The following is a 13,994-nucleotide window of genomic DNA, read 5'->3' as shown; positions in this document are numbered from 1 at the left end:
ATGAATTAGAAGTAAGCACTTTCAGGGCCCTCAAAAGTAGGCACTTATTATACAATGTGAAAACAAAAAGTTTCTGTGTGTTTGAGTTAGACTGCAGGTCAGTTAGGAAATCACAGTCAAAAGAACCAGATGCTTTTGAGAACAGTGAGTATTCTTTGAGTCCTTGAAAAATATTGCAGTATTTTTTGCTTTTATCACACATGCATATACACATATGCATATATGCAGTGTTGTGATTGTCCTTATACTAAGAATATTACTGTATTCTATATATAAAATCCATAATTTAGACATATATTTAGGTATATAATTACATCTTTCCTACCCTCCTTAGATATTATTGCTTGATTCTTTATTCCCAGCTGTTAGCTTTATTTTCTGAGAATCTCAAATTTCTTCTTCAGCTCATTGCATTGTTTCTTTTCTAACTGATCTTTTAGGATGATTTTCTTCTCTTTTTTCTGTTTTAGCTAGAATTTAATGTTCCAACCTGCCAGCCCTATGTTGCAAATAGTTTAAACTCTTCTGTTAGTGGTAAAATCTAATATATACAACAAAACACAAAACAAATGGAAAGGAGCTTTGGATAGAGTGAGAATGGACATATGAATGGGAGATGGATGAGTAGGTGGATAGTTGGGAGGGAGAGAAGGAGAAGGAGGATATATAGATCCATAGATTGGTGGTATAAAGGGAAGGAAGGAAAGGTGTGTGTGTGTTTGTGTGTGTGTGTGTGTGTGTGTGTGTTGTCTCCATCACTGCATTGTATATAAAATTGAAGTTTTTGGAAAGTGCCATGGGAGAACAGAGGACATGGCAACGAAAGAACTAAATCCCGTGGCATAGAGCATCTTGATGTCATTTCTCCATCATCTAAAAATGGATATTTATAGCAATGGATTAAACTAGTTGGGTGCATTTATTAAATATTATCTGTGGAATAAAGTTGCAAACCTTTTTCATGTATGTTATTAGCAATTCAGAAAAAATATCCTATGATGAATTTAAAGGTATGCTATCACAATTGAAACTTATAGCCTCATTATTTTAGTTATTCATAGGTATCTTTAAGGTATCTTGCTTTCTAATTTGTGAATTTTTTACTGAAAGATAGAGTTTAATTTCTTCTTTTAAAGTGAGACTGAAATTTTATGTTAAAAATGACAATTACGGGGCTTCCCTGGTGGCGCAGTGGTTGAGAGTCCACCTGCCGATGCAGGGGACACGGGTTTGCACCCCGGTCCGGGAAGATCCCACATGCCGCGGAGCGGCTGGGCCCGTGAGCCATGGCCACTGAGCCTGCGCGTCCGGAGCCTGTGCTCCGCAACGGGAGAGGCCACAACAGTGAGAGGCCCACGTACCGCCAAAAAAAAAAACAAAAAAAAGGACAATTACATCCATGCAAACTCCCAAGTATCCTTTAACAGATAATAAAGCTATATATTCAGCTATTTAATGTCATTTGGATTCATCCTGGCTGTTTTGTGGAATTTCTTTATTAAGCAGTTTTCAACCTGAGAAATGACATTTTGGATTACAGTCAATCATTCTAAAACTTCCTTTCTAATTCCTCATAGAAACTGCAAACTCAGTTATTGACAGAACATTTTCTTTATCTCTAGAATTCTTCCCAGTGTACTTTTTCATTTATTAAATTTATATATTTTCAATCGATAACATTTTTCTTAGAGCTATCTCTGCTTTAGTTGTACATGTACAGCACACATATAAACTGTTTTATCTTGCTCCAAATGAAGTTATTTTTTTCATTCTCCTAGAAAGGAAACTGTGTTTTTTCAAATATGAGTGAATTTATAACTATGTCAGTAGGGTAACATGGAAGATCATTTGGTAACAGAAATCATCAGGGTAGACAGGCCTCTGAGGGAATCTAATCTATTTTTAACTCATGCTTGGGGTCCTATAGATGAGTCTATGCTTTTACAGCTCTCTGAAATTCTGCCTTTATCCAAACTAAAACTTCTCTGCCTCAGCTTAAGTCTTATATTACTCACTGTTTAACCTTCTGCCAGTTTTCTCAAAACTTTTTGAGTTTTTACTATTTTGAAGTTGATCATGATCATCAAGAGAGTATGTATTGTGAAATCTAAATATGAAGTGATTACTCTATAGGATTTACCAATATGAATCGTTCTATTTTTATTTGTTTTAAATGAAGTATATACATAAAATAAAACAAAACAAAAAGATGCTGCCCTAACAGCTTACAGGTTTTGGTCCACTAATACTTTCCAGCTTTTGTGAGGGTGGCTAAAACCAGATTCTTTGAAGGGAGTTCTGCATATTTTGGACTAAGTAAGTTATTCCTGTTTAGCATGCTTATTACCTATTCAGAGTAGATAGTAATTTTTAAATGAATATTTAACTGAATAAAAACTGACTCCTTTATATCTATATTTTGCCAAGATTTGTCAAGACATATACATCCCATTTATCATAATTTGGGTTCGTACTAAAGTTTTAAAAATTGTGTTGATTAAAGTGCATTCTACTTGTGCACACTACTCATGATCATAAATTAATGCTTACAACTTAAATGGTAACTATTCTTATACTTCTCTTATCCAGAATTCTCAAGCAATATGATCATCCCAATATTGTCAAACTTATAGGAGTTTGCACACAAAGACAGCCTATCTACATAATTATGGAACTGGTTCCAGGTAATATGATTTTAGAGGTTTCCTCAATGACGTTTTAATGTCATGTTTTATTGCTTTTATATGTTTAGTCTCTGATTTCTCCTTGTTAAGTTTCCAAGGATTTTGTTTAACATTTTCCTGATGATGAAGAGCTTGTACACATACTTGATATTTTTATAGTCTATAATACTTGCCAGTTTCTAGAAGGTGTCAGCCAACCTTTGTAAGAGAAGATATATTATTACATTGCAGTTACACATGGAAATTAGTTATATATAATCTTTCGGTGAGAAAGGCTATTTAGATAAATAGTCTACTTAGGTTTACTTTATAATAATGAAAGTACTGTCTTGTATTTCGTTCATTGTGTATCATTTTACAAGTACATTACCGTACATCCTTTTGTTTAGTTGTATATAATAATATCATAACGTTTTGGGTCACAAACTATGAACTTGTTTGATATGTGGACCAAAAAAAGGTGATCTCTCTAGGAATTTGTCCTTTTATTTCTTTCTGGTGACTTTTAACACCTCCAGGTATTTTGGTGAACTACTTTTGCCAACAAACAAGGATAACATCAAACTGATACCGTGTTATCTTTATTTTTATTGTACATCTTTCTGTTGTAGAAAATATAATCAGAGGTAAAATATGACCTTGATAAGATTTATAAATACAGTATTTAATAACTGAAAAGGATTTGCTTTGTTACCTTAACTATTCATTTTACAAGAAGAAACTTAAAGGAATATAAAACATTTTTCTAACTTTAATATACATCACATAAACCTGATATTGTAGATTGCCCATTAAAAACTTTTCACATAATTCTTTCATTATTAAAGGATAAATTGGTCCAATTTTACCATGCTGGTTTGATTGTTATTGGAATATTTCTTTATTACCATATAACTGAAGGATTCCTAGATCATAATCATTTTCATCCTCAAATGGCAATATATATTTGCATGGTTTACACTATTTACGATTTATATCTTAAAGTAGCTTTCATACAATTTTCATACAAAATTTTTAAAACAATTGAATAGCCTATAATTTTAATTAAAATGGGATGTTTAAGTATTATAAATACATAAAACATTCACATAATGAAAATGATGCCCCCAGTTAATAAGGGATGTCACTGAGAAATTTAGATTTGAGAGGTAGGGCAGACTTGATGAGGAAAAGTCATTTTGGTGTTACTATGACTGATTAAAGGAGCATGGTAACAAATTCCTGATGGCAGGTCTAAATTGCATAAAGCAAAAGATAGCTTTGGAAGAGAGCCAGGAAAGTGTTTATCTGGACACTAAATAGTAACCTTTATTGATATATTTTTTTAATGATTAAGAATAATAAACTTCATTAGAAAATGTCCTACTCAACAATCTAATCTTACCCCAAAGCTAATTGCTATTTATTTTTTTGTGTTTTTTTCCCCTCAGGAAAATATTTACCATAGGTACCATGATTTTATGCAAATGTTTTAATTATTCAAAATCTTAACATTGCTGATCTTTTTTTCTATTATTAATATAGCATAGTTTCATTGTTTCATATTCATCCATATAGTTCTACCTTTTCTTTATAATGGCTACAGAATATTCCATTATAGGCTTTCTATAATTTAAATCGATCTTCTAATTATGGATACTTTGGTTGTTTCCATTTTTATTATTTGGGTTTTTTTTCTTTTTTAAACAGTGCTTGAGTTGGATCTGTGTTTATGTGCATTTTGATTTATGGTTAATGTATTAGCTTTCTATTGCAGCACAACAAACGATCATAACATGGCAGCTTTAAACAATATCCATTTATTACCTCACAGTTGTGTAGGTTAGAAGTCCAGGCAGGCTTTACTGGGGTTCTCTGCTTAGGGTCTCATAAAGCCAAAAATTCTTGGCTGGAGGCACTGGGGAAGAATCCATTTCCAAACTCCTTCCAGCTCTTACAGTTGAGAAATGGCCTAAGGTTCCCTTTCTTTTCTTGCTGTGAGCCAAGGGCATCTCCCAGCTTCTTAAGGTTTCCTACATTCTTTGATCTTCAGACCCAGTGTGTCACATCTTTCAAGTGCTTTGAATTTCTCTAACTTCTCCTTCTGTTTTTCATTTTGTTCTGTTTTGTTTTTCAAAAAAGTTGGGAGAATACCCTCCACTTTTTTGAAAGGTCTTGTGATTAGATCAGGCTCACCTAGCTAATCTGCCTATTTTTAGGGCAACTGTGCAATATGATAAAACATAATTATGGGATTGATATCTAATCATGTTCACATGTTCCAGGGATTAGGGTGGGACATTACTGGGAGGCCATCTTCAAATTCTGCCTACCACAGTGGACTTTGCTAAATTTTCTTGGAGGTTAGTTGCAGTGTCTGATCTGAAACCACATTGAACTTTTCGTACTCTGTTACATTAATTCCATTTGTCAATCTTATAAGATGAATACATGATTTTTGTAGCATCATGCTTTGTCATTTCTCATTTGGAAAATATCAAGTGACTAGGTTATATAGATCTTCCAAACAGTGAAGTAATTCATTATACAGTATCAAAAGACCACATTCATTAATGTCATCACTAATCTCACTGGAAAAGTAATAGGAGGTATCAATTTCTTTATAGCAAATGTGTTTTCCAAAATTTTAACTTTCATTGCAAAGCTTGGATTTTTTTTCCCTGGTAACAAAAACTGTCAGTTTTTTGCCTTGAAGTGTTGGACCTACTTAATTCAATTTTGAGAGAATGTCTGTCAGAAATCTAATATTTAATAATCATAATTTGTCAATCTTTTTGAAAACAGATTTATTGATATGTAATTGACATATACTTTATGTATGTACACTTTATTGTATTGACATATGTATACACTTGTGAAACCATCACCACAATCAAAGTAATGAACACATCTATCACCCCCAGATTTTCCCCATGCCTCTTTGTAGTCCCTTCCTCCTCCCCATCTCAACCCCTGTCCCAGTCAACCACTGATCTGCTTTCTGTCACTATATATTAGTTTGTGTTTCTTAGAATTTTATATAAATGGAATCATATAGTCTGTACTACTCTTTTCTTTTTTGGGTCTAGTTTGTTTCATTCAGCATAATTTTGAGATCCATCCATGTTGTAATGTTTATCGGAAGTTCATTCTTTTTTATTGCTGAGTAGAATAGCATCATATGAATATATCACCGTTGTTATCAACTGTTGATAGACTTTTGGGTTGTTTCCTATTTGGGGCTACTGCCAAGTAAGCTGTTGTGAACATCCACATATAAGTCTTCGTATGGGCATGTGCTTTCATTTCTCTAAGGAAAATACCTGGGAGTGGAATAAATGAATTAGATAGAATGTACATGTTTAAATTTTTAAGGAATTGCCAAATAGATTTTAAAGTGATTATACTAGTTGACATTCCCAACTGTAGTTTCTCTACATCTTCATCAACACTTGGTGTGGTCAGTCTTTAGATATTAAAATTTTATGCAGTAGTGTCTTATTGTGGTTTTTGTTGTCTTTCCCAACTGACTAATGATGTGAGCATCTTGTCATGTGCTGATTTGCCATTCATATATCTTCTTTGATGTGTCTATTTAAGTAATGTGCCCAGTTTTTTAATTGGGTTGTTTTCTTGTAATAAAGTCTTGGTTCTTTATATATTCTGGATACAAGTCCTTTATCAGATATATGATTTTCAAATATTCTCTCTCAGTTGACTTGTCTTTTCATTCTTTTAATAGTGTCTTTTGAAGAGCAGAGTTTTTAATTTCAAACTTTAAATTATGTTTTTCTTTTATAGATCATGTTTTTGATGGTATATCTAAGAAATCTTTGTTGAATCCCAGGTCACAAAGGTTTTCTCCTATGTTTACTTCTACAGTTTTTATAGTTTTAGAATTTAGAATTTATAGTTCATTCTATGGTCCATTTCATATGGTTGTGAGGAATGGTTTGAAGTTCATATTTTTGGCATATAGATATTCAGTTGTTCCAGCACCAATGACTCTCCTTTCTCTCCTGATTTTCTTACCTTCATTTTTAAAAATATATTTATGTGTAGTTTTATTTTTGGACTCTAATTTCTGTCGATCTTTTTGTTTGTCGTAATGCCAATACTACACTGCCTTGACCACTGAAGTTTTATAGTAAGTCTTGTATCAGATAATGTTAGTTGTCTAACTTTGTTCTTTTTTAGAAATGTTTTGGCTGTTAGAAGTCCTTTGCATTTCTCTAGCAATTTTATTATTAGTTTTTCAGTTTCCATATAAAGGTTTGCTAATATTTAGATTGGGATTACATTGGCTCTATAGATCAGTTTGGGGTGAATAGACTTCTTAACAATATTGAGTCTTCTGACCCCTCTACATGACATATCTTTCTAGTAGGATAGGTCTTCTTTAATATCCCTCAGCAAGGTTCTGTAGAGTTTAATGTACAGGACTTTCCATCTTTTGTCAAACTTATCTCTGAGTATTTGATCTTTTGTGATGCTGTTGTAAGTGATTTTTTTAAGAACTATGTTGACTATGGAAGTCACAGAAGATGTGAATAACACTGTCAGTCAACTTGACCTACTGACCTTTATAGGACACTCTACACAACATCACCAGGACATACATTCTTTGCAAGTACACGGAGAATATTTACCAAGATAGATCATATCCTGGGCCATAAAACAAATCTCAATAAATTTATAAGAATTTAAGTTCTATGAACACAACAGAAATAAAATAAAACTCAAGGATAGAACAATATCTGAAAAATCTCTAAATATTTGGAAAGTAAACAATGCATAGCTGAGTAACCAGTGGGTCAGAGTGGAACTTAGAAAGTATTTTGAACTAAATGGAAAGAAAAAAAAACACAACATCTCCGTATTTATATGATGCCTATTAAGCAGTACTTAGGGAAATAAATACAGCACTAAATGCCTATATTAGAAAAGATGAAAGGACTCAAAGTTTTGACCTCAATTTCTACCTTAAAAAGAAGTGCAAATTAACCCAAAATATATAGAAGAAAGGAAAAAAAATACAGAAGAAATCAATGGAATCCTTTGAGATTATTAAAATTGATAAAACCTCTACATAGACTCTTCAGAAAAAAGAAGACACAAATTACCAATATCAAGAATGAGAGAGGTGACATCATTATAGAGTCTACAGATATTAAAAAAGATATTCATAATATTTCCTTAACTTTATATAAAGAAATTCAACAACTTAGATGAAATGGACAAATTTTCTGAAAGACAAAAACTACCAAAGCTCATTCAGCCTTCATAACCCCATATCTTTTATAGAATTGGTCATTAAGGAACCATCCTTCAAAGAAAACTCTAGACCTGTATGGCTTTACTGGTGAATTATACCAAAGTTTTAAGAAGAAATACACCAACTCTACACAAATTCTTAGAAAATTGTAAAGAAGAGACTACTTCTCAACTCATTGAGATCATCACGACCTGATTCTGAAACCAGACAAAAATATTACAGCAAAAGAAAACTACAGACTATATGTCATTATTACATATATAAATTCTGAGCACAATTTTAATGAAGCAAATGCAACAGCAGATAAAAATACATTATGATCAAGTGGAATTTATCCTAGGACTACCAGCTGATTTAACTTTCAAATATCAATCAATGTAATTCATAGTAATAAAATTTAAAACTACATAATCATTTCAATAAATGAAGAAAAATCATTTGGCAAAATCCAACACTAATTCCTGTTAAGAATTCTCTGAAATTGAGGAATAGAAGAGAATGTTCTCACTGTGAGTGGCTCCTAAGAAAGACATGCTCCTAAGATGACATCATATTTAATGGCAAATGACTGAATACTTTGCTCATTTATATCAGAAATAAGACAAATATGCCTACATTTATCACTTAAACACTATACTAGATGTTCTAGCTTCTAGAAAAATACAGCAAAAAATAAAGCAAGAAAAAGTAAATAAAAATCACCTTTTAATATGTTTAAGGTATTTTTCACCTTTGCCACAATATTTCTTTGCCAGTGTTTGAAACCAAAATTCTAGCTACTATACTAATATAAAAGACATTATAGCATTCTATGGTAAAACCACTATAGCACTTAAAAATAAATGATTGTTTTTTTGTTTTAAACATTTTTAAAGTAATTTAAGATAACAAATAGTCTTTAGTGATTTTTTCTCTTCAGACACAGCTTCAAAATCTCTAGTATTGAACGAGTTATAGTCTAACATTCTAATGTTACGAAACCTGGGCCAAAATAGCAAGTTCAAAAACAATGAGCTCATAATTTTGACATTTTCAAGTTAAGACCTGGTAAGATACTCTTCCTATTTTCTCAATTTATTGTTGTTTAAGCCTTATGAATCTTTTCCTTTCTCATCAGTGAACACGTTTACATACCAGAATATAAAGATAAATGAGGCAAACACCATAAGGTTCCTTGTAAAAAAAAAAAAAAAAAATATATATATATATATATATATATATATATATATCTCCACTATAAGATGAAAAGCTGATAAATACATGGTTATGAAAAGCATAGGAGAGATTTATCCCAGGTTTGCAAGCCAGTTTCAACATTTGAGAATTTGTTAATGTAATCCATCACATCAGTAGGCTAAAAGAAAAATCAGGTGATCATATCAATAGATGCAGACAAAGCATTTAACAAAATCCAACACCCCTTCATGAAAAAAATTTTAAAAACTCAGAAAACTTGAGGAACTTGCTCAGTTTGTTTTTTAAAAAATCTACAAAACCCTACAGCTAACATTATACTTAATGGTGAGAGACTTGAAGCTTTCCCACTAAGATCACAAACCAAGGCACAGATGCCCCTCTGACCATTCCTTTTCAACATCTTACTCAAAGTCCTAGCTAACATAATAAGGCAAAAGGAACAAAAGTTGTACTGATTGGGAAGGAAGAAATAAAACTCTTTGTAGAAGACAGTTTGGCAGTTTCTTATAAAAGTAAGCATACTTTTACTATGCAATCCAACAATCACATTCTTTAGTATTTACCCAAAGGAGTTCAAAACTTATATCCACACAAAAACCTGCGCAAGGATGTTTATAGTAGCTTCATTCATAATGCCCAAACTTGGAAGCAACCAAGATGCTCTGCACTAGGTAAGTGGATAAACAAACTATGGTACCTCCAAACAATGGAATATTATTCAGCACTTAAAAGAAATAAAATATTAAGCCATGAAAATTCATAGAGGGAACTTAAATATATATTGGTAAGTAAAGGAAGCCAATCTGAAAAGACTGTGTACTTTATGATTTCAATTCTGGCATTTTGGAAAAAGGAGAACCATGGAGACAGGTAAAAAAAAAAAATTTCAGTGGCTGCCAAGGGTTATGGAAGAGGGAGGTATGAATAAGTAGAGCACAGAGGATTTTTATAGGATATTTAAGCTACCATGTATGACATAATAGTAGATACATGTCATTTTACATTTTTTCAAACACATAGAACATACAACACCAAGAATGAAACTTGATGTAAACTGTGGACTTTGGGTGATAATGATGTGTCAATATAGGTTCATTAGTTGTAATAAATATAACAGATTCTAACAAGGGATTTGATAATACATGAAGCTCTCTAGTAAGGAGCAGGGATTATATGGGAAATCTCTGTATCTTCCTCTCAGTTTTTTTTGTGAATCGAAAACCGCTCTCAAAAGTCTTAAAATTTTTTTTTAACATAAATGAAACAGACTTGGTTATCTTTGAGTAAGTTTAAGCTCTGTCTCCCTCACTCCATTTAGCTCCTCCTTCCCTCCCATTCGTTTATTTATTTATTTATTTATTTTTGACTGCATTGGGTCTTCGTTGCTGCTCTCAGGCTTTCTCTAGTTGCGGCGAGTGGGGGCTACTCTTGGTTGTGGTGCGCGGGCTTCTCATTGCGGTGGCTTCTCTTGTTGCGGAGCACGGGCTCTAGGCGCACAGGCTTCAATAGTTGTGGCATGCGGGCTTAGTTGCCCCGCGGCATGTGGGATCTTCCCGGACCAGGACTCGAACCTGTATCCCCTGCATTGGCAGGAGGATTCTTAACCACTGCGCCACCAGGGAAGTCCCCTTCCCTCCCATTCTAACATTCAGTGTCATATGTGCACAGTTATTGGAAGCCTACAGAGGGTAGTGGTGAAGATCATGAGCTCTAATAAGTGTTGGTGAGGATGTGGAAAACTGGAACCTTCATACATTGCTCATGGATCGTAAAATGATACAGCCACTTTGGAAAAGTGTCACAGTTTCTCAAAAAGTTATACATAAATTTTCCATATAAAGTAACAGTTCTGATCCTAGGTATCCACCTAAGAAAATTGAAATGTGTGTCCACACAACAACTGCAATTGTTCATAGAAACATTATTTATAATAGCCAGAAAGTAGAAAGAATCCAAATGTCCATCAGCTGCTGAATGAATAAACAATATAGTATATCCATACAAAAGTAATATTACTGTTAAATGATAGAGTCATGAGCTAATAATATATGCTACAGTATAGATGAACCCAAGTCCGATACAAAATGAAATGCCCAGAAAAGGTTTCTATAGATAAAGAAGGAAGATTCGTGATTTCCTGGGGCTAGGGGTTTAGATGGGGATTGAATCTATACAGGCGAGAGAGATCTTTATGGAGTGATGAAAATGTTCTAAACTGTATTGTGGTGACAGTCGTACATCTCTCTCTGTAAATTTGTCAAAACTCACTGAATTGTACATTAAGATGTACAACTCTTAAAAAAAAAAAAAAAGACCAAGAGGCAGGCATTTTGGCCAGAAGCTTGTTAGTTCTATAATCTTGCTCAGTCTACTTAACCCTTCTGTTCCCTCCCTTAATTTTCTTACCCGTGAAGTAAGAATAATAGAGTTGCTGTAAGAGCTAACATACTGTGATTTTGTATGTGTATACCAAACACACATAGGCACTTTACATATGTATACGTATATATAATTTATATTTATATATATATTCTTACAATGTTTAACCATAATGACCACTCTGTGTATTCTCATTGTGTCATAATTTTTATTGTTATTATTTTATAATTGACCAACAGAAGAAAGTGATGATTTAAAATGACTCCTAGGGCCTCCCTGGTGGCGCGGTGGTTGAGCGTCTGCCTGCCGATGCAGGGGACACGGGTTCGTGCCCTGGTCCGGGAAGATCCCACATGCCGCGGAGCGGCCGGGCCCGTGAGCCATGGCCGCTGAGCCTGCGTGTCTGGAGCCTGTGCTCCACAACGGGAGAGGCCACAGCAGTGAGAGGCCCGCCAAAAAAAAAAAAAAAAAAAGACTCCTATAATCCAGGCAGAACTTTAACCCAACCTCTGAACTTTAACCCAACCTCTGAACTTGCCCCTGCCCCTGACTCTAATCCTAACCCTAGATTTCTTTAGCCAAGTGATGTGACAGCAAATTGGGAAGCATAAAGTTTGGTTTAGCTCTTCCCTTTCCACCACCATTTGTGACTGTTTAGTTTGTATGTTTTAATATTTACCCTTCTTGGGTCTTTCTTTCCTTGTATCTAAAACTAAAGTGGCTGGATTAAAATGGCTTCTAAATTTTAGCTCTAACCTATAATTTTTTAGTTAGGAAAATTTTTCTTAAATTTGAAACTTCTCATCACAAACTATTAGATTACTTCAAAAGAGCATCTTTCCTTTCCTCACTTTACAAAAGGCATGATGGGGAAATAACCAGCTACTTTTCATTCTTAATAAAGTAGCATAATAATAAACAATATTTTACATTTACATGATATTTTACAGTTCTCAAAGGACTTTAATTAACATTATGTCATTTGCTCTACCAGGTGGTATTGTTATCTCCATTTACAAATAAGCTAAATGAGGTTCAGAGAGCTTAGAGTGGCTTGTCAACATCAGTTAAATACCAAGTGGGAAAACTGTGCTCTTTCTATTTTCTGTTACGGCATTCAAGTTATAATTGGGTCAAAATATATAATCCTTTTATGAATTGAAAATATAAATGAAAATTCAAGCAAAATGCCTATGCAAGTACCCTGTGGGCAGATACATGCATCCCCATTCCATTATTTCTCAACCTTGTGCACAGATAAGTAAACAGCTTATTATGGTAAACAGGAAGATTTTTGTTTGAGTTACTTTTTTCTCTACTGGGAATCAAGCTGTGGAGAGAAGATTTAGAGAACTGGTAGATTAAAAGCAAGAGTTAATGACTGCTTGGTGTCTTATATGCAAGCCATTTCAGAAATGTATTATGCAGAGATTTAAAATGCTCCTGTTCTTGTCAGATAACTGAGCCCTTTGGAAACATAAATCTGAAATACATTTTCACTAGAGTACTGTTTGAGGAGATTATAAGCATTTGAGGATTCAAGTTTAGAGTGACTACTCCAAGATGATCCTGTCTTCATTTGAATCATTTCTTGAATTACAAATACTTTATTTATTGCTTGCTTATAGGTTGCTGGATAAACAAAATCAAACAAAAGGCAATTGTAAATGGTGCTAGGAAATACTGAAAACAAAGACAAACTCTAATATGCTAAAAGATGACCCCATTTTATTTTGCAAACAAGTTGTTTTTTACTTAGAGATTGAAATGAAGGAAATGATGAGAGGACTTATTTTTCAAATGACAAGCCATGACTTAAAGGAGTATTTATAGTTCAGGCAGCTGTCATTTATTTTCACATATGTGGTTAAATTAGGGCTGACGTAAAATACCCTGATGAATAAGAAACCAAGCACCTTAATCTCCAAGTACAACAATGTGAGGTACAGATCCTGGGTAGAGGTAATTAATTTTAGCAAGACAAACATCAGTCTCTAGTCTTGTACTAGATATTGCTAACTGCCCCTTCTTTTGGACCTGGATGTTATCTTTGAGTTCAGAACTTCTTGGAACTAATTGAATGTTATATTATGTGGTACATTCCTCAGCTCTCACAGGTGCATGCTCTTTGGGGTGGGATAGGGAGGGTGGGAGGGAGGGAGACGCAAGCGGGAAGAGATATGGGAATATATGTATATATATAACTGATTCATTTTGTTGTGAAGCTGAAACTAACATACCATTGTAAAGCAATTATACTCCAATAAAGATGTTAAAAAAAAAAAATTTTAAAATGACTTACGGCTTTGGAGTTTTTAGAATTACTGAAGAATTTTTACCAGGTTTTAGACAACATCAAAATATCTCTATAACAAGTTTGAAAAAATATTGAGCTCGTGTAGTTTATATTGTCTAGAGATTTTAGCTTAGAAATTTGGACATTATTATTTATATAGTTCTCATAAATGCCTTTCAAAAGA

At 33.4% G+C, this 13,994-nt stretch overlaps 1 protein-coding gene across 3 annotated transcripts in view; it reads left to right on the top strand.

Annotated features, from left to right (window-relative positions):
* FER (FER tyrosine kinase) overlaps positions 1-13,994 on the top strand; it is a 470,748-nt gene that overhangs the window by 318,517 nt on the left and 138,237 nt on the right. For all 3 annotated transcript variants that reach the window (XM_082836311.1, XM_082836310.1, XM_082836312.1), the window contains one exon: positions 2,590-2,684. In XM_082836311.1, the coding sequence (XP_082692437.1) occupies positions 2,590-2,684 (95 nt within the window). The remainder of the gene's footprint in view (positions 1-2,589; positions 2,685-13,994) is intronic.

Source organism: Leucopleurus acutus (genome assembly GCF_964270905.1).
Source record: "Leucopleurus acutus genome assembly, chromosome: 3".
In the NCBI taxonomy this organism is placed as follows: Eukaryota; Metazoa; Chordata; class Mammalia; order Artiodactyla; family Delphinidae; genus Leucopleurus; species Leucopleurus acutus.
This window is presented reverse-complemented; position numbering and strand designations above follow the sequence as displayed.